General features: G+C 40.9%; 1 protein-coding gene across 5 annotated transcripts in view; it reads right to left on the bottom strand.

The window, feature by feature from the left end:
* The window catches only part of Vezt (vezatin, adherens junctions transmembrane protein), a 53,509-nt gene that overhangs the window by 16,611 nt on the left and 15,217 nt on the right, over positions 1–21,681 (bottom strand). For 2 of the 5 annotated variants that reach the window (XM_085683391.2, XM_085683393.2), the window contains exons 2-6: positions 11,929–12,063; positions 9,518–9,607; positions 6,140–6,312; positions 3,395–3,670; positions 329–478 (exon numbers count right to left, since the gene is read on the bottom strand). In XM_085683391.2, coding sequence (XP_085539517.2) covers positions 329–478; positions 3,395–3,670; positions 6,140–6,312; positions 9,518–9,607; positions 11,929–12,063 — 824 coding nt within the window. The remainder of the gene's footprint in view (positions 1–328; positions 479–3,394; positions 3,671–6,139; positions 6,313–9,517; positions 9,608–11,928; positions 12,064–21,681) is intronic. The other 3 variants (XM_085683392.2, XM_085683394.2, XM_087902037.1) reach the window with 2 other exon arrangements.

The raw sequence follows: 21,681 nt of genomic DNA, 5'->3' as shown, positions 1-21,681 counted from the left end.
GCTGTTGCCAGGTTAACCATGTGACGACACAAATCTGTCAGAGTCACTCATTCCCTAGAGAGTCTCATCTGCACAGCCAAGCTCTTTGACCAGTGAGGAGAGAGACTTCGACATATCCCCGTTGTAATGGTCCATCCAGAAATGTCTTCCTGACTGTGGCTGTCATCCCCCTGCAAAGCACTTCCAGTTTTGAAATAGAAGTGAAGAGAGAAATTAGATTTGAAACAGGCGATCTCAATTTACAGCTCATGTCTCAGGATGCAACTGTAACATCTAATTCAGGGTTTTGGAAACACTGTTAGCCTCATACGGAGACAGGAAAGGATATTTTTTCAGCATGTACAGGGTAGCTAGCCTTGCGGCTTGGAAGTTGGCTCTTACAGTCCTGTAGACGGCTTTCCGAAGGCCGATGAGATGCTGGCTGGGATGCTGTCCAGCTTTATTAAATGAGCAAGCAGCACTGACCCTGTCAAGCAAACTTGAAAAGTAAAATGTGATACAACTGTACAGGTGTCCTAAAGTTAGTGTTTCCTAAATCCATAATTCTATTAAACTTAGAGAAAAATTCTTTCTTAAAATTATTCTAAGTATCTCAAATCAAGTGTTGCCTCCTTTTTCTTGATACATACAAATCACTAAAATATACAAACAAAACAAAAAACAACTGAAAATTTAAAAGCTCACAGAATATTTAGTCAAACATAGAGAACATGAATTTTAATTGACATAGACTAGAGGTGAGGACCATTTCTGTACGAATTTATGGCTTTCTACATAAAGATATTCTACCTGGTCAAACACACTACAGTAGAACTACTTTACAGTTTCAAAACCCCACATCTACAGGTTCTATAAAGGGCTTAATTATCAACACTTTCTCATGCTTAATATGCATTTACATTAATGTTCACTGATCACTTCTTTGGTCACGTGTACAGAGCACTTAACCGCCATACATAAATCCATCTGTACATCCATAAAAGTAGGGAGAATTACTTACCCACCTGCTGCCACTGGCACTTACCTACTCACAATCAAGTAGGGGAGGCAGAAAGGCAACAGGACCAGTGGCCAACAGGGGAATGCAAGCAGAAAGGCAAAGTAAGGATTACGATGTGGCAAGCCAGCTGCTCTCGAGCTCACATTTCACGGCCTTCCCTAGGCCAATGGAAAGCATTTGCAACCCCGACAAGAAATGTGCTACTTCATGACTGAGAGTAGGCAGGGCTAGATGCTGCAGTTATTCTGATCAGTAACCTCCTCCAATGGCAAGACAAAATGTCAGCATTTGTAAACCTTCTTCATAAAACCACAAATCTACAGTACAGACATCGAACTAGAATGCTGACAGTGTAATATATATGGACAAAGATGGACAGACTTAATTTTAAGTACGGGAACACAGGAAAAGAAGGCCAGCAGGAAACACCGGGGAAGAAACAAACCATGAAGCATTAGGGCTTGGGCTTCGCTGAATCTGTTTTACAGATGGGAATATTTCTAAGACACCGTGAGGCAGGGTCTACTATCCCTGCCACTTTCCAGCCCAGTGTCCAGTTGGATGGAAACAATGAAATGACTTCTTCCAGCATGTCTCTTTATCCACCTGCCACCTGATGGCACAAAGGCATGATCGGGGGTGGGGAGCCATGCTCAATGGCCCACTTTACCTTCTCATGTTAAGTCCACGGCTATGGGTAAAAGTCAGAGAACTGACAAGTCACAGCGCCTTGCACACATGCGTGTCTAAGCACTGGTTGGGCACACAGCCACTTACCACTCAGGCCTCCCCAGAGAACGCTGTTATGTCGACAATGAGAAGGAGTTACTACTTAATTTAGGCGTGACTTTGTTAATTTTTAAAGTTTGACAAGCAACTCAAAATTTGCTATTGACTGGCAAGAACTGAACCTAACCTAGCAGAAGGACAAACTCAACATGCACAGGATTCAGGCTTTGCACCGAGCACAGAAGGCATGAGGTCCGTCCATGTCATCTGTACTCTCAGGATTGTTCTGAGGAGCGCAGAACGTGAAGACCATGGTGATGCACGACTGTTCGGACAGAGCCTTTAGGGCCAGGTCAAGTATTAGCCTAGAGCACAGCGAACGATGCAAAGGCTACAAAAGGTGTCTCTCTCCTGATTTTTACTATCTTCCAACCTCAACTAGTTAAAGCAATTATTGTTCACTACAGACTGACTTTTCCTAACTATGAATGGCAAGAGAAAAGTGTTATATAGTGGACAGGGGACAAGAGAGGTGATGGGATGGCAATATGATGAAATACATTATACATATGTATGAAAATGTCACATGAAACCCACTGTATGATATGTGCTAATTAAAACATTTAAAAATTACATAAATTATTGAATATACTATAGTCTATCCCTAACTGTCATTTGTGAACATTTTGTAGGTAGCCTAGTGTACTGGAAATGGGCCTCTGAAGTCAGATAAGATGGATACGGATAATCGCTCTCTGAATACCTCTAGTTGTATGGGAAACTGATTAGCACAGCACAAGGAACATAGCTGCCCTGTGTGTGCGCTAAGTGATGTATGCACTTGTCTATGTAGATAGAGATGCCAGGGTACTCAGGAGGCCAGGGTCCTGCTCTTTCATGAACCGCTTTACTCTCTTGAGACGGTTCTGTCATGGATCCCAGGAAGCCTCAATGCTCCTGTGCCCACTCCCTGCGGCACTGCAGTTACAGCTATACCATGCCGGGTTTTTAACAGAGGTGCTGGGGATGTGAACTCAGCCCTTATGCTTGCACAATGTTCTTACTGCTGAGCCATCGCCCTAGTCCTGCAATTCTCCTTTTAGTAAGGGTCCAGCATGTCCTGGAGCATAGGCATTGACAGCTAGACTGCTAACCGTTCAGTTTCTTACGCGAACATGCAGCATCGTTATTAACAGGATACTCTGGAAGGTCTAGCGCTTCAGCAGCTGCTAGTGGTTACCCAGGGAGTGTTACTAACATGTTTAGATTTTAACGTGAAATCATCAGCTACGTCTGCCATCTGAATTGGGCAATGAGGCTTCTGGTAGGGAGTAAGGAAGCACACATTTCCTGGGTCGCCACTGCACATGCAGTCCAGGGTTAAATGCTGCCACCGTCTCACCCAATCACACAGTAACAGGCTGGAGCCACTATGATTCTCAAAACATTTTTCACAAAACATGAATCCAAGCAGATAATCAAAGCCCTACTATACTATATACTGCTATACTATATATATCTAGCATATAACGACTGTCCCTTCATTAATAGACTACGTGGACCTCCCCTGTCATAACTGTAACGCAGAAATAAAAACAAGATATTCTCCTTAAAGTAAATAGCAGAACAGAATCATTTAAAAAATAAAGTGAGAAATGAACTCACAGAGTAAATCCCCTGGAAATGACTTCGGTTTCTTGAATAAGTCGCAGGGACTTTCTCACAAGGTTAGTGAAGGCTCGGCTATTTGCTGCCATGTCTTCCAAACGGACCCTATATTTTCTCAGAGTCATTTGCAGCTTGGCTGTCCTCCATAATTTCAAAGCTCGTATGATCGAGTAAAGAAACAGAATTATTCCCCACACCATCCAGGAAGACACAATCCACCACGTGGGAAGCATGATGAGCAAACTAATGAAGGCAAGTAGCAGCGAGGCATCCCTGCGAACACAGAAACCAAGAAGACGCTGTCAGACTAGAGAGAGAGGTCAGCTACTTGAGCTGGTAGAAACAACGACAGATTTCAGTTTATTAAAACAAAATAACAAAATACTAGAGTCTTTATGAAGCAATAGTTTAAAATATGGCACACAATAGGGTGATGTGGAACAGTCTTCAACATTGAGCATGTTGGCTAATGCTGCCTAGGTATTAAAATACAGCTGGTTAATTTGGGTAAAGGGCACTGGCGAGAAGTGTTGTTTACAACTGGCTTAAAAAGTTCGGTATTTATCACGCAAATTAACAACCCAATTTTACAGATATAATCTCAAAGATAGTTTGATTGTTTTACCCAAAGCTTTCTGCACACAAACCATGTTCTGCACAGCCAGTCTGTGCTTCTCCTGCAGGCACTGTGGTGAGCGCCCACAACTGAAGCACTTAGGGGCTGGATATAGATAAGCTACACAATAAAACCTTGTCACCAAAAGATCAACAGCAATAAAGCATAGTTGATAACTGAATGGTCATCTAATTTAATAATCATCACTAACTTGAAAAAACATTTTTGCCATAGATCATGAAGTAGATAAGCCCTGTACTTACTTCTGTACTACATTAATAGAAATAGAGGTTTGCATAAAATTTTTATTTGAGTCAATTAAACAGTGAAAACTTTGGTGAAATGTGTACACATAAGACAAAAATACAGGCGAGTGTATCTGTGGATGCGTAGAAACAGCATCAGCAATCCTTGGAGTTACAGGCACGCTCAGTCATGTGAGAAAGCTTCCTGAGTGTTGCATGTGGCTCTCACTTTCCACCTCACTTTCTGAAATAGGGTTTTCACTGCACCTGAAACACATCTTTCTGCCTACACTGTCTGGCCAGCACGGCCTCTGGGCCTGCTTATCTCCACCCGCCCATTGCCAGGGCAGCTGCACACCACCCACCACACCTGGCTCTTAGAGTTTATGTGGGTGTTAGGGACCTGAACACAGGCACTAATGCTGATGTGGCAAGCACTTTACCCACCGAGCCACCTCCCAGTCTGGAGCCCTAACTTCTTCTAGAATCTATTACTTTTAGTAAAAGCTATTTGCTATGTAGACCAAGCTGGCCTTGAACTTAGAGAGATCCACCTGCCTCTACCTCCTGAATGTCTGGATTATAGGCATGCACCATCACAACAGGCCTTTCCAGACAGGCTATGCTGGCTGGCCAGGGAGCCCCAGGAGCTGCCTGTCAACAGCTGCCTCCCCAACAGTGGCATTACACACATATGCTGCCATGCCAAGCTTTTTAAAATGTGGTTGGTTTTGGGACTGAACTTAGGTCCTCATGCTTGCATGGCAAATGCTTAGCAAATGCTATGTCTCTAGCCCTATAAATACGTAACATCTATGGTTCAATTTGCTTATATACATACTTGTAATATGCACATAAATATCTATTTTGTGGGTCTTTTGGAGACAAGGTCTTCACTGTGTAGTCCAGGCTGGTCTTGAACTCTTGGGCTCAAGCAAGTGTCTTAGTAGCTTACACTATAATCACACTTGTGGGACTTCAGGTACATACCACTGTGCCAGGCAAATTCTTCTATTTTTAAAGAGAACAATGTTTATTTTCTCATGATGGTATTTCAGTGACTGCTGTCTTGGAAACACACTTGGCTATCCATTACAACATGACAGGAAAGGGATTCAGAACACAGACAGTCAGCCTAGCTACCTATGTAACTTGACTAATTCGGGCAGTGACTTTGTACATTTGATTCATTCATCCCTTCTCTGTCATACATAAAAAAAACAGGAGAAAGGCATCAACAATTCCCATACACAATTGTACATACAGAAAATCTTTTAGTATTTATCTTTTCCTTGTTGAAAAAACTATTTTAAGATACATTGTTACCTAGGACTTTTGCATTAGACTCAAATATTTCCAGTAGCTGAAAGGTTTCAGGACTGTCTGGGTTTGACTGCTTTTGTCTTCTGACACGAGGTCTTTGCTATATTAACCAGGCTGGCCCCCAACTCCCGGGAGCCTGTGATTCCCTTGTTTGAACTTCCCAAGTTGAAATAGTTCACGTCATTGTCAGTGATGGTCTTTTCTCAGCCAACACAGCAATAAGTGCTGTTTTATCTCTATGTCCCAGCCATCAACACCTCTGTGCACAGCCATGATACTAGCTGACTAGGGCTGACATGCACACTGCACTGTGGTGTGATATTTTGGTATATTTATCCCTGACAGTTGAGTTGCTAAGCATACAACTAATTACATGGTAATTTCCCCCAGAACTTTGGTTTGTTTTGTTTTTAATCTCTGACATACCACTATATTTGCTGTAATTCTAAATATATGGAATGTTCATAAGGCCTTTACAATAGAGAATATTATGATAGATTTCTTCTGCCAATATTCTACATGTAAGTAGACAAAATAGAAATGTTTTCTGGACAGTACCAAACATTAGGGGCTGCCAGGGAGCTGAGTGTTGGAAGGTGTCCATTTTCCTGTTGAGGCTGCCCTGCAGACAGGATGCTGGGATCAAGTAGCTCAATTAGCTCCACATCCTCTTGTAGCAGGACTTCCTGCTGCAGGATGATATGTAGTGAGTCCAGTCGGAATCCAGTGTCCTTGCCATCAAAATAGAGGAGATGAATTAATACATACATAAGACTGCATTAAATGCTAAGTTTAATATAACTACAGCTGTAGGTATTTATTTACAAAGTAGAATCCTAGAAGAAACAATTCAACCTCTCCTTAATGTGACAGGTACTTTCACTGTAAATAGAAAACGAAGATTGAGATGAACATTATTAAACTACTAGATGTGAAAAGTAAATTTGTAGTAATGAGATATAAAACAATTACAGATCCATAAACTTAGTCACTTATGCCTGTTAAATTAAATTACTGGTATGCAATGTGAAAACCATAATATACTTAGAAAACATAACACAAAGGATGCTGACTCTGGACACTGCACCAATAGAGCCAGTGTGCTGATCTGAATGGGAATGGCCCTTGTAGGCGCTTATGTTTGAACACTTGGTCCTCAGTTGGTGGAACTGTTTGGGAAGGATTGGGGGAGGTGGATCACTGGGGATGGGCTTTGAGGTCTCAAAAGACTTGGGCCATTTTCACTGGGCTTTCTACCTCCTGCTTGAGGATCAAGATGTGAACCTTGTCATGGATTCTAGCCCTCTAAAATGATAAGCTGAATTAAATGGTCATGATTTTGTGACAGCAATAGAAAAGTAATCTAGCCAGAATCTAGGAGCTTTGTCAGAGGGACCATGGCCTTCTGAAAACGAACACTCAGACACTGAAGACAAAAAAAGAACAAGATTCCTCAGGTGTCTTCCTCCAGAAGTGCTGACGATCACACCTCAGGCATGCCAGGCAAGTGCTCTGTCACCCAGCTATCCCCCGCCTCTAAGTCTCTACAGTGAAGTAAACAATCACAGTAGAAAAGGGCACTGGGGGCAGAAGCTCTGCAGAAGAGACACAGCAATCAGAGCGAATACAAGAGGGAGGCTGAGCTGGTCCAAAGCATGAGGAGAAGTGACCGGAGAGGAGGCTGCAGCTGCAGCGGACAGGAGAGAGCCTGTCTAGTCTGAGAGATGAGTGACTTCCCACAATCCTCAGCTCAAAGCCTAAGTCTTCCGTAGTTGTTGGTTTACTTTATTTATTTAAACTTTTAAAATTCAATTTATTAATTGTATATTTCAATTCCACATGTGGGTACACATGGAGATCAAAGGACAACTCAGAGGAGGCCACTGCTTCCTTCCACTGTACAGGTCCTAGGATCAACCTCAGGCTGTCAGGTGTGACAGCGAGGATCTTGACTCCAGGAGCCATCTTTCTGGCCCTGGTTTGCTTAAGTAATACACAAGAACATAAACTTAGGGAGGGCATGGTGACTTAGGCATGAAATTTCAGCACTTAGAAGGTTGGAACAGGAGGACAGCCAGATTTCTGAGGTGAGGGTGGGCTATCCTGGGCTACAGAGTAAGACTGACACACAAAAATGAAAAAAAAATCAGAAGCAAAGTAAAACAACATAAAATTAATGGGACTCCATGAGAATTTTGATTCATACATATTGTGGTATGCTCACATCAGACAAAACATATCTATCTTCTCAAACATTTATCATTGCCATGTGGTGATATTTTCAAGATCCTTTCTCACAGTTTTTGAAATGTGCAGTACGTTAATGATATTTATAGACAGCCTGCTGTGCTCTATAACTTAGCAAGCTGATAATTTCTCAGTGCCAATTTTCTCCTCTGCATAGGGGGTAAACAACAATACCTACTTCATAAGAGGAAATAAGTTGACATCTGTAAATCATAAAGAGTTTCTATAGAAAGTATTATGTGTATTAGCACATCTGAAATAATTAAAGAGACAAAAAACATGTTATGCTTATGCAACATAATCTAACACATACCAAACATAAGCACAGGTAACTGTTACTAGGCTGGCAAAGGATATAAGGCCTAACAGGATGAAAAGCTAGATGGCTTACTGAAAAGATTGCCACAGACTGGGAGAAAACAGGGAAACAGCAGAAACACAACCCTAAGGATAAAGGAGATGGAAGACAAGGTTCATAGTAAAATAACAACGACCAGCTGGCACGGGAAGGACGTTAGGGTTAAACTGTGCAGACTCTTTAGGGAGAAGTGATGCTGAGCTGATGCGATGGATTACAGCAATTTTGGTTTCTTAAAAAGTATCAATACTCAGGGCTGGCGAGATGGCTCAGGGGTTAAGAGCACTGGCGGCTCTTCCAAAGGACCCGGGGTTCAATTCCATACGGCAGTTCACAACTGTCTGTAATTCCAGTTCCAGGGCAATCAATGCACTCACACAGACACACATGCAGGCAAAACACCAATGTACATAACATGCAAATAAATTATATAAAAACGTATCAAAACTCAAGCTAGAGAAGCAGTATGTTTTACTGGAAAGAGCACAGACTTTTGGTTCAGATCTGGGTCCAAATTCTCCCTTTATCATTTCCTTGCTGAACATTCTTGGACAATTCACTTAAAAAGTGATTAGGCAAAGCTGTCTAAACCTTGGCTTTCTCTCACTGGCACAACAGATCAAATCTTATAATATGGTTTGGAGTATCCAATCAAAATGTGAAAGCATTTTACCACGTTTTGTAAATGACTGCTATACAAGAGTTAGTTTAAAAAAGATCGGTAATTCTTTGGGTCACAGACTAGCAGAGAATCCTAACACTTGCTCACCTGCAAGCTAATGACATCTCTGAGAACCAAGAGAATTTAGTACGTTGACCATTCTAGATATACTGCATGGATGCTACACTGGTAGGTCGCAAGGCTGACTGGACCTCTCTAGAGGTTGGGCTAAGCAAGAGAAGAACTGCAGCAGAGAGAGAAGGAGATGAACAGAGGTGGGGAGCGAGGTTTACAGGAACCAGAGAAGCCATCAGTACTGACTCTGGGAAGTGTGATTTACAGTCCCGCAGGACTGAGCTGGTCGTGCCAATCAGTGCATTAATTTCCTTCCTTCCTAAGAGAAATACCTGCCAACGATGGAGATGGCAGTAAACTAACAGTCTAATAAGCACGGCCTCAGTAACACCAGAACACTGGCTACCCTTCCTAAGAAATAGGAACAGTACCATCAAGCCCCCTTTAAGTCCCAGTTATTGTAGTGAGTGTCTAATAAAGACCGGTCACAGAACACAGCAAGGCCACAGCTAAACAGATTTTGATCTTTCGGTGCTCCCTGTTCTGCAGGACCCTGGAGAGAGAACAGAAGCGAGGAAAGCCAGCAGACACTCACCAACTTGTGGAGTGAGTCATCCTTCTTAGTGTGCTGAGAAGAAAACGTCCAGCTCCTGATGCTTTCCGCCAGCTTGAACAGGATGCCTTGCTAAAGATTATGAATGACATGTGTAGAATTATTAATTAAATACACTCAAAAGGCAGAAAAACTAAACAACTTACCTCTAAGTAACTGGAATTTTTAACAAAAAAGAAAAACACTTGTTCAGGTTATACACAAGTATTAGTGTGATACGGTCTCCTCATTTATTTCCACTTTTAGTTGTGCAACAGAATGACCTAGAATTTATATTTGGAATTACCTTCCTGGTAACTAGAATTAACTAGAGTTTAATTCAATGAATCGGAATGAAGCCTATAAATCTCATACTTAAAAAACTAGTCAGAAGTCACCATAATGTAGTGCACTTATCTTGGGAAGACAAAAGGCTCTCTGCCTATCAACAAGATGATTATATTTATTTCAGAATGAAATTATAGCATGGTACAAAGTCTCAGTATTAATATTATGTTATAAAATAATAAAGCAGAAAGACATTTTAATTTTTTTATAAAAACTGTCATGTACCAGAAGTTTTGTTAATGAATCAATTAAATATGAAATTTACCTTAACAGCCCCATTCCCTGAACATGCCAGTAAATGCAGTTTATAACCAGTTAGTAGGGCTGGAGAGAGAGTTTAGCCGTTAAAGGCTAGGCTCACAACCAAAATTATAATCATTTAGTGATTTCTCTGTCCCAGGTACTGCAAATAGCCACGGGAACAAAGATAAATGCACAGAACTGCTATTTTAAAGACCTTCATAAAGGAGTAAAGGCAGAGCAAACAGCTCACAGCAGTTTAAGTCCTCATCCTAAATGAAAAATCACTGTGATATATTTATGAAACTCACCAGCAACTCAAACACCAATTTTAAGGCCAAACATTCTGACTATATAAGTTATATAGTTATACTATTTTGATTCTTGCACACTTAAGAATGATGGTGATTACAGAAAACAAAGACTTTACATATTTTCTTAGTCATTCATCTCTAAATGATTTTTTTTCCATTTGGGATCAGGACAGACTTCCTAAACCTTCCTTCTTTCTTCTTTTCTTTAATAATTTTATATTTATTTATGTATTTTATATCCCAGCCACAGTTCCCCCACCCCAGCACCCCATTCTATCCCCCTCAATCCACTCCCCCTCTGTTTATGTTCAGAAAGGGAAGTATCAACAAAATGTGTCATAACCAGCAGCAGGAAGACTAAGCAGCTCCCTATGTACTGAGGCTGGGAAAGGAGATATAGCATGAGGAGTAGGGTCCCGAGAGCCAGTAAGAGAGTCGGAGACAGTCCTCTGGGATTTGTCTCTCCCAACCTGCTGTTTTGAAAACACAATACCCGATTCTACCTGACTTGTAAGAGGGAATTCTGGAGAGTGGGCTGGAAGTTGGGATAGGCATTTGCTGATATTGGATAAGTTGAGTCAAAGCAGATGTGTCGTGGTGTGGTGTTCAGGGCCATTGAAGCAGATACTTCCATTTAAGCCAGGTCAACCCCTTGGCTTGGGCCCTTTGCACTTCCAGAGATTTTGTCATGTTCTACTGGGTTGAGGGTACTTGGGAGTGTGGTCAGGGCCCAGGGCTTAAACAACACCAGAAACATCTTGGTCCACTGCCATGCAACGACACCTAACTGTCCAACTTTTACATGTAAGTTTACAGAAAACAAAAACCCCCAAAACCCGGTGGGGCTGTGTGTGTGTGTGTGTGTGTGTGTGTGTGTGTGTGTATACAAGTCAATGGTAGAATGAATGTCTGCTTGATATAAAGAAGGGCCATATTGAAGCCACAGCACCAAAATAAAAACAACACCAAACAACAGAAATTGGCTGGCAAGATGGTTCGGTCAATAAGGCCTCTTGCTGCCAAGCAGGACCACCTGAGTTCGGTCCCCAGAACCCACAGTAGAAGGTGAGAACTGATCCTTGCAAGTTGTCAGTGTAGAAAAGGGAATTAAAAAACAAACCAAAACAATTTAATGAACATGCCACTTAACAGAGAACTATCACTGGCAAAGTTCCAACTAAGGTTTTAGTACATTTCTTTGATCCTTTCAGACAATTTCAATATTTAAAGAAGTAATATATGTTACTCTCAAATCATTTTCATCTGCTCAGTTCACATAACTTGCTCACAAAAAAATTCCAGAGCAGCAGAAAGATTGAAGTTTATCTTTGACAGCTGTATTCTATCAGTGAAATAAGGAAGTCTTATCAGCGTGAGGAGGAATTGAACTCAGGGCCTCTCACGCTGGGCAAGCAGCTACCACTGAGCTACATCTCTGGCCTTAGAGGGTATTTTAATCATTAAAGTAAAGAATAAAAGATGAAGGCAGAAAAGTGGAGCATGTTTTCTTACTTTTGGTAGGACTCTTGCGGGAGGTTTGTGAGGTCCCTCTGTTGGCAAGCAGTTTTCTGTTTTTGGTGGCAAAGAAGAACATATTTCAAAATCTGTGTGTCCCAAATCCTGTAAGTACTGGTAAAGGGGAGAGTTCTGAAAGAAAGGAAATGAGGCAACTCTCAAGATCACTGATGTTTCCAAAGTTTTAGGATCAAATTCAGAATCATACCTGAATATCAGCTTATGCCACATTTTTATGGTTTCTCTTACGAAAACTGAAATGATCTGCTAATTAAAGTTCCACTGAACACCAAATAAATCAACCAACATGTAACAAAAAGACCCAAAAAGGAAAAGCTCTAAACAGACACACATTTTTTGAGTGAGCGCTAGCAAGAAAAATGAACTCAAAATTAAAAATAGATTTAAGCACTTTTTTAATTCAAATTTTTGTTGTCTTTAAGTAGAGCATTCCGAACAGGCGGTGCTGGCTACTGATAACTGCGAAGAGGACCTGGAGTGAAACAGTTGTTATTTAGCCAAGAGTTAAATACATTCATTACAATCTTCTGTGTAATGTTATACATAACACGCTTATTACCTTGTTTAGCACTAACATGCCTGTTACTCACCATACCTGACACTACAAACAACTCAGGTTACTTTAGGAAAGTCCTCGTTCACACATTAGATAATGCAGAGATGACAGAGGTCACAGTGGTAACAACGCAAACATTTTGACATTGGGAGTGATATAATACCCTACGTTTCCCAAAAGAAACAAAAACCAACTCTGGAAGCAAAGCTTAGGTTCAGTTTCTAACTATTACTAGCTAAGTATCAGTTTCTAACTCTGACTATTACTAGCTAAGTAATCTGCGGTAATTTACAAACCACGGATGCTTCAGCTGTCTCCCAAGGGACAGAATTCTTACACCAAATACAGAGGGGTCTCAACACGGTGGTTTACTCTCAGTGCTTGGGAAGCAGAGGCAGGTGATCTCTTGAGTTTTAAACCAACCTGGTCTACATAGTGAGACTGTGTCTCAAAAACAAAACAAAACAACAAACCCAGGAAGCACTTAGAACAGTCCCCGGCATACACCTTTTTGTAAGTTATATGGAAAGGGCATAAGTTATAGAAGAGAGAGCCTTGGTCCTGGCCCCAGGCTTTGTGTAACAGTTTCCTCCAAGACTGAAACGTTGTACTTTGCAGGGAAGCTCTCTAAGCAAGGAGGCAAACAACTCCACACATATTCAGGAAGTCCCCAAAACTGACCGAATTCACTAGACCAGAGAAAGCAGTAAAAGTAGCGACTCCCTCACAGGCAAATAAAGCCGAGCTGCAGAGAAGACTCCTAGAGGAGCAAAGCTGTAAGAACACGCTGAGACCAGACTGGGGGAGCAGCTGACATCAGTCAAGATGTCTGGAGAGCTTTAGACCACCTGAGGGAGCTGGGAAGGAAAGCGCCAACCCATCAAGCTGCCTGCAGGCTGTGCAGTGTGCTCCAGGCCCCCACCTTTGTGAGCTGTTACCCCTGCAGTGGTGGGCTTTGGTGATGCAGCTGTCCATGAATCATTTCTCCTTAACTCCAGGTCTTGGGGATCTGACACCTTCTTCTGACCTCTGCAGACACCAGGCATGCACTTGGTAAACAGATATCCATAAAACACTCATATACACAAAATAAACAAATCTTTTTTTTTTTTTAAAAAAAAAGCCTTGATACCATTCAGTGAAATATCCCAATCATAAAAAACAAACAAGAACATCAAAATCTGTTAGGAATTCAGTGCTAGAGACAGCATAAAACTAGCAACAGAGCTGCCAAACTAAGGTGGGCAAGAAAGAAACTGACTCTCCAAAAGCACCCTAGTTTATTCAGGAATAGCAAAGGATTGAAATCTAGCATGCTCATGTGCCATGGTGGACCCCCTCAGAGGATTAGGGCAAGGAAAGGTTTTAAGGCCCAAGGAACCACTGGTTACAGGCGCTGCAGGTTGTGACTAGTGGAGCAGGGTCTACACAGAATTGGCATAACCAGAAAACGTTAGTTTGGGGGAATCCTCTGTGACAGCGCCTGTCACTGTCACATATATATCAGGCACACAAAGGGACTCCAGGGAAGGTTTTGCTTGGGTTAGGCATGAGTGACATATGTTTGGTACAGACAACTTTGAAACAGCTAACTTTGTAAGAAAATCTTAAGAATTTGGCTTGTACCATCTGACAACGAGTTCTAGGGGCATTCTTACCTTGTCATTCTTGGTGTTATCCCCTTATTTAGATGATAAGAGATTCAGCCAGAGAGATGGTACCCAATAAAGAGCTTGACTACAAAGTACACACTATGAAATATTACAATAAATGAATACTGAGAAACTCCCTGAGCTGTCTAAGTAAGTGGTTCTCAGTCTGTGGGATACAACTCTTTGGGGTTGAAGATCCTTGTGAAAAACTTAAGACCATCAGAAAACACAGCTATTTATGTTGCGATTTATAACAGTAGCAAAATTACAATTATGAAGTAGTAATGAAAATAATTTTATGATTGGGAGTCACCACAATGTGAGGAATTCTATTAAAGGGTCGCAGCAATAAGAAGGTGGAGAACCACTTGTCTAAATGAGGAAGACACCAAAGAAGCTTACTTATAGCTTTATCCAGAGAAAACAGACAATTAACAGGAATATATGAGACACCTGACTTAGATCAGGTTTTGGGGACTATATCCTTGAGTTCCCTATTTGATGGAACTCAGTGCAAGACCAGAAATATGAAGTGAATGCCTTCCTTTTAATTTTACCTTTAAGAAAAATATTTTAAACAGTATAAGTAAAAATGTTTCTTATTTCTTTAATCAATTTTTAAGTTTCTGATAGCATATATGGTTAATTTTCCTTGAGACAGAGGCTTTCTATTATAGCACTAGCTGGCAGGCCCAGAACTCACAATCTTCTTGTCTTGGTCTCCCTAGTGCTAGGATCATGAGCACGGGCCATCAGATTGTTAACTGGCTTTGCGGGAGGTGCTGTTCTGGAGACAGGGTCTCCTGTAGCCCAGACTGGCCTGGACTTGTTAGAGAGGCAAGAAAGACCTTGGTCTTCTGGTCCTCCTGCTGTTTCTGGTAGTTTGTATGTGCTGGGGGAGGAAACCAGGGCTTTGTGTTAGGCAAGCACTACTTTCCAGCTTCCACCAAATGGCTCATTTTAAGATCACCTATAATGCCTACTGAAATAATGCCTAGGGTTACTCAATCTTTTTTCAGGTTGAACTATGAGCCCTACCCTGCTCTGCCTTTAGGTTGGAAAAACAAAAACAAAAACAAAAACAAAAAACCAAAAAACCAAAAAACACCAGCTCACTTGCTTGGCTCGACCTTCTGAAAAGTTTACACACTAAAACAATAAAACTGAAAAACAAAACCCAAAATTTGTTTTTAGAAGCGCTTCTTCAGAGGAACTCCTGGGGGAAGAAGAATAAATAGGATGGATCAAAGTGAAGTTACTCTAGATTTGCAGCCCATATGGCCCTTGTTAGAAGTCTGTGGCCCACTGCTACAGAGTGAGAGCAATCAGAGACAACTATCACACAAACCAGGAGTGTGGTTATGACTCAGGAAAACTACACAATGAAATCTGGGGTTCCTATCATTTTCAAGGTACAGAATGTAATCATTTTGGTATTTTCTCTGATAATTTAAAAAGGGGAAACCATTCTTTGTACAGCAACTATTACAAAAATTGAGGTGGGGGAGAATCTGACCCAACAGTCTTAATTTACCGCCTCCTATTCCAATTATAGCCTCCATGAGACTTGGCACTCTTCTGAGAAGAGGCACGGAGGGTGGGGAGATAGGGACACATCCATACATGTAATTTCTAACGTTTTCCATTATATGTTTCATTTATGCAGTTTTCTATTTGTGATTGGCAGTGCAAATTGTACCACTTTTGCCCACACACAAACCCGGACCCTGCATGAACACCGAAGTGCTATTCTCTACCTTCGCATTCTGGATTGCAGCTTTATTTTTACTTGTATGCTTCAATGCCTTTTGAGCCAAAAGAAAATTTAAAATTTAAGCAACAACACACATTTAAAAACAAACATTTTTTGGTCTAACTGAATGTTGCCAAGATGATCTGACCAAGACAGACCTTGTAGCATATAAACTCGATTTAAGAACACAGGAGAAATTTTTCAGTGAAATGACATTTTACATTAATTTTTAATTTTTTTATTTTTTTATTGTTTTTCAAGACAAGGTTTCTCTGTAGCTTTGGAGCCTGTCCTGGAACTCGCTCTGTAGACCAGGCTGGCCTCGAACTCACAGAGATCCACCTGTCTCTGCCTCCTGAGTGCTGGGATTAAAGACGTGAGCCACCGCCGCCCGACTAGCATTAATTTTTAAAAAAGTATGTATTTTTAAGATTTATGTGGATAGGTGTGTACTTGTGTGAGTTTATATGTACCACCTGAGTACAGAAGCCCACAGGTGCCAGAGAGGACACAGGCTCCTCTGGAAGGGAAGTTACAGGTGATTGTGAGCCACACCACCTGGGTGCTGGTAACCAAACCCAGGACCTCTGCAAGAGAAGTAAGGACTCTTAACCACTGAGCCATCTTTCTAGCTCTACATTAATTCTTTAAAAAGGTTTGGGGCTAATATGCTATTTTTTTCTTAAACTGTTAAATAATCTAGACATTATCTGATAGGTCTCAGGAAACTACCTCTTCATCAGTGAATCTCAAAGTCCAGACCTCTTGAAGACAAACACTGGTGCAAGCCTGTAGCCCTAGTACTTGGGAAGTAGAGGCTGGAGGATCATGAGTTCATGACTAGTCTTAGCAACATAGCAAGTTTGATGCTAGCCTGGGCTATATGAGACCATGTTTCAAAAAAGCCACAAACAAATAAACAAACAAACAAACAATTTACTCCCTTCTCAAACAAAAGAAGGTTCTAGCTTTAAAAACTGGAGAACCCAAAGACTGTCTCCTCCATATACTCTTTACTGGCATTCATCACCAATTGGTATATGAATATATACCAATAAAGAGTATATGGAAATTATAAGGGAAATTAGAAGGGAAAATTAAAATGTTTGCTTTATTTAAAAATAACAATAAACTCATTAGGAGCAATAATGTAAGCAATGTATTTAACAAAAAATCCAAGTGAAAAATATTAATAAGAGTGTATTGACATATTTGGTAACCTCATTTGGGTAATTTGGGTAATAGAGGACTTGTAAAATGTTTTAAAAAGGTTTATTTCTTTTTTATATGTATGGTTTTTTCCCTACATGTATGTTTGTGCACCACATGTATGCAATGCCCAGGAAGGCCAGAAGAGGGCATTCGATTCTGTAGAAGTGGGGTTTCAGACAGTTGTGTTGGGAGTTTACCAGGGCCCTCTGGAAGATGAACCAGTTCTGGACCACACAGATTTCTCTCCAGCCGACAAGGGCATGTTTGATCTGTTTTTGCATTCAATGTATTGTACCTTGTCTTGCTGGTGTTGCTTTTTTCCTTTTATGTTTTGCAATCTACTGAATGAAATATAAAAGAAGAGTAAGCTTTAAATAGATGGTAAATGAAAAGCAAGAAGTACTTTAGCAGTCTTTTCCAATCCCTACAGCAAAGACAAATGGTCATGACAAGTGACAGCTTACCCTCAGTATAGAATATAAAATCTTCCTGCTGAACTGTATAAGCACAGAAAGGGTGAAATTGTCAGCATCAAACTTTATCATTCGATATAAAATGCATTTTTTCTTTTATGAGGAGGTAGTGTTCCCACAGCAACTGCCCTAACCACTATTATTTGGAGATCTTGGGCCATGAGGTCTAAGAACCAATCACATCTATGGGAAACCCTATTTTTCGTATGAGGAGTATTATCACACATTGATGGTGACTTTGGGAAGGAAATGTGGAGGTAGGGCAAATGGTCTGCTTCATCATAACCCTCTCCCTTGGTCCAGACAAGACAGAATCACCCATGTTTCGGTTGTTTTATGCAAAGAAAGCACCAACACTGGACTCAGAGTCTAACTCTGAGGTCCTGGAGAGAATCAGTGCTGCCAAATGGAATATGAGAGCTCAGACTCAGCATGTGGGAGCGCTCCTCCCCAGGAAATCCTGTGGTTCGCTCTTCCTGTAAACCCTAGCTGGCAAGCACACAGCAGAGGACCAGGAAGAATTTTGCTAAGCGAAAAATAGCCACGAGTTTTGGGTTGAGCTAAGATTTTTTTTTTTTCTTTTTTGGTGACCGAAGCATATTTTTCTAAGAAAAATAAAAACAGACGAGAAACTCCAATTTTTTTTTCTGAACAAAAAGTTCAAGAAAATGGCTCATTCAGGTCTTATCCTTAGGGCACTTCATGTTGTCCCCCACCCTGGTGCCCCACTTTCAGACATGACAATGTCTCCATAAAGCCCAGCCCTCTCGTTAAACCACTCGCAGATTGGTTGGAGGTGGATACAGCTGAAGAGCCAGCAAAACAGGCCGAGGGCAACAAGGCGAGAGGAACTGCCAATGATCTTCTGCCTCGTTATGATGACATTATTGGCCTTGCAATATTTCAGACTCCCAACATGAACCCAATGGTATGCCATATCCAAAAACCTACCAAGGACAGAAACAGGGAGCAAAGTCCAACCCTGGAACAGTGTCTCTCCGTGTAGATGGCCTTAGATTTGAAGGGCTACCCTATTTGAGTTTTCTGAGTGCTAGGCTTACCATGGGCAGCAAGAAGGTGAATTTACTTACAAAATAGTATCATACCCTCACTTAACTTCAACAGTTAAGACCTGCAAGAATTCTAGCTGAGCTACAGGACTAGTAGATTATTTCTACTTGAATTTCATATAATTTAAGTGAATTCTGGTTTCCTAATAAAGCTATTCCTGTATCAGGAGGTTTCCTTGGAGTATCAAAATAAGAAATGTGTGACTGACTGACTGGGTCACAGGTATAAACTAGGAAAGGCAGGTATACAAGTGAACCTTGCCTCCTTCAGAAGTGGCTCCTCCCTGGGTGACTTCCCTTAGCTGCTGACATGAGAAACACCATCACTGTCAATGACTCGGCTCTTTGTAGCCATGGGTTTTACACTCGCAGGTTTAAAGAACAATGGGTAGAAAGGAAAACAAAACTGGCGTCTGTCTGCAACACTGCTCCTTCTTGTCATCATCCTGTAAACACACAGTACAACCATACGGTATTACCTTACATTGGCACCTAAGGGTCTAGACAAGGTATAAAGTGCACTGGAGCACTGTACAAGGTACATGCAAATACTATCTCACTTTGCGTAAGGGACCTGAGCGTCTGCTGACCTTGCTATCCATGGGCAGGACAGAAGGCTCCATGGAACCGATCCTCCACAGCTGTGCTCATCGGTCACAGCTTATTAAAACTTTTCCCATTGGATGGTGGTAGCGCACGCCTTTAATCCCAGCACTCCGGAGGCAGGGGCAGGCAGATCTCTGTGAGTTTGTGGAGGCCAGCCTGATCTAGAGTGAATTCCAGGACAGCCAGGGCTACACAGAGAAACCCTGTCTCAAAAAACCAAAACAACAACAAAAGAAAAACAAAAAGAAGGCCTTTTCCCACTTGTATCCCATTCTCACTTGACCACGGTTACACAGTATTAGATAGACAGCTATATAAAAGAGATAAATGTTTTGCTGATAGTAAGTCATAATTTATTTTAAAGAAGTTCTTAGTAGACATAATTTTACCATATAATAAAGCTTTAATATGTATATGAATGAGATAGGTGTTCTAGCTTATACAGAATGACGCCATGGATGACTATTTGATATTGCAGGACACATTCAGAGTTGATGGATAGTTTGATTTACTATCATCAATGCTGAGAAAGCTGCTTCACATAAACATACAGTACAAAGTGGCAAAGTACATAGTGCAGGTCATTTCAGAAAAATTTGGTAATTCTATCCTAATAGCAAGTCAAATTTATTTAACATTATTTTAAAAAATTTAAACTCTAATCAGCAACCCAACAAATTTTAAAATCAAACTCTCTAACAATACAATCCAAAAATGTATTGATACTTTCATGCTGAGGAATGATACTAAGAAAACATTCAAAATCCCCCCCCATAATTAATCCACTACATTTCCAAAGGAGCATAAATCTTTGTTAAAAAAAACACTGTAATTCCTAACATATAATAACAAGGAGCTCAAGGGAGGCGTTTCAGCCAGTGTTGGCACTGGACGGGGTAATGGCATGTGCGGCACAAAACACACATGCTGAGTATTCAGAAACAAGGCTGTGAGCTGGGCATGGGGGTGCACACCTTCAATCCTAGGGCTTGGGAGGCAGAGGCAGGTGAATCTCTAAGTTCGAGGTCAGCCTTTTCTGAGCAGCAAGTTTCAGGACAGCCAGAGCTGTTTCACAGAGTAAGCCCGTCTTGAAAACCCAAAACCAGAAACAAGGCTGTGCTGAAGTTGCATGATACAGCATGGGCAAACACTGATAGAAACACCTTAGATTCATTACATACTTGATTTTCAATTAATTTCTGGTCATTAATCATTCAGAAACTTTTACTGTTATTAAAGGTTTGCAATGCTCCCTTGAGTCACAACTCACGGTTTAGATGCCATGTTATAAGCCCAGAGGTCACTTCAGAACGGCCAATGGTTCTGTATGCTCTGTCTTACAGCTAAAGAACAGCCCATCATGTTACAATGCCAAGTTTTACCTCAGTATCCTATAGTTCTAGCTTGGAATACTAATGATTGACTGCTAACAACATTCCTTGTAGAAAGATAAGAAGTCATTTATTCATTTAACACTAGCCAAATGGTTTTTTTTTAAATTTATTTATTATGTATGCAGTGTTATGTCTGTATGTGTGCCTACTCACCAGAAGAGGGCACCAGATCTCATTATAGATGGTAGTGAGTCATCATGCGGTTTTGGGGACTGAACTCAGGACCTCTCTCTGGAAGAGCAGCCAGCAAGCAGCCATTGCTCTTAACCTCTGAGCCATCTCTCCAGCCCCCTAGCCAAATGTTTCTTAAAACTCACTGTACATCAGATACTTCAGTAACTCTGGTAGTTTTCTACTGTCAACTTCTCTCTGTGGCGGTATAACAAGAAGGTAGCTTAGTTTATCTATAAAAGGAAACCAAGCTCATTTGCTTATCCTCACAGATTTTTGTTTACTGCTTTGCTATTTTTAAATTAAAATTTTAACTGAAAGACATAAAATGAAAAATAACTTTGTTTAGTCAACACTTAGTACTTAGCGCCCCCCCCCCCGCTTTTTTCCAGAAGAGAATAAACATTCCTTAGCTTGGGAAGCCTTTCCTCAAAATGTCGTATATATTCATGTATGTGTAGATGGCTTTTGAAATGTTTATACAAAATGGAAATGTACTTTCTTCACTTTTCTGCACCTAGCTTTCTTCACCTACACGGTGAGCGTCTTTCTATATTAGGAATGATATTCTATTTATTTCCTTCGGGTATTCTCAGAGGATTTCAATTCCTTGTGTCACGACTTAGCCAGTCGTCTATTGCTGGGTAAAGTAGACTATAGAATACATTTGTAGAAGCATTTAGTAAATGTTTAAATCAGAGTAAAACTCAGTAGTGGCCCACGCTTTAATCCAAACAAGTCGCTTTCTGATTCTATGAGCACTGAACATGCATGGAGCATAGACATACATGTAGTCAAAAGTTTCATATATGTAAAATCAAATAAATCTAAAAACAACAAAA

This window comes from Myodes glareolus, chromosome 26 (assembly GCF_982192425.1).
Source record: "Myodes glareolus chromosome 26, mMyoGla1.1, whole genome shotgun sequence".
Taxonomy (NCBI): domain Eukaryota; kingdom Metazoa; phylum Chordata; class Mammalia; order Rodentia; family Cricetidae; genus Myodes; species Myodes glareolus.
This window is presented reverse-complemented; position numbering and strand designations above follow the sequence as displayed.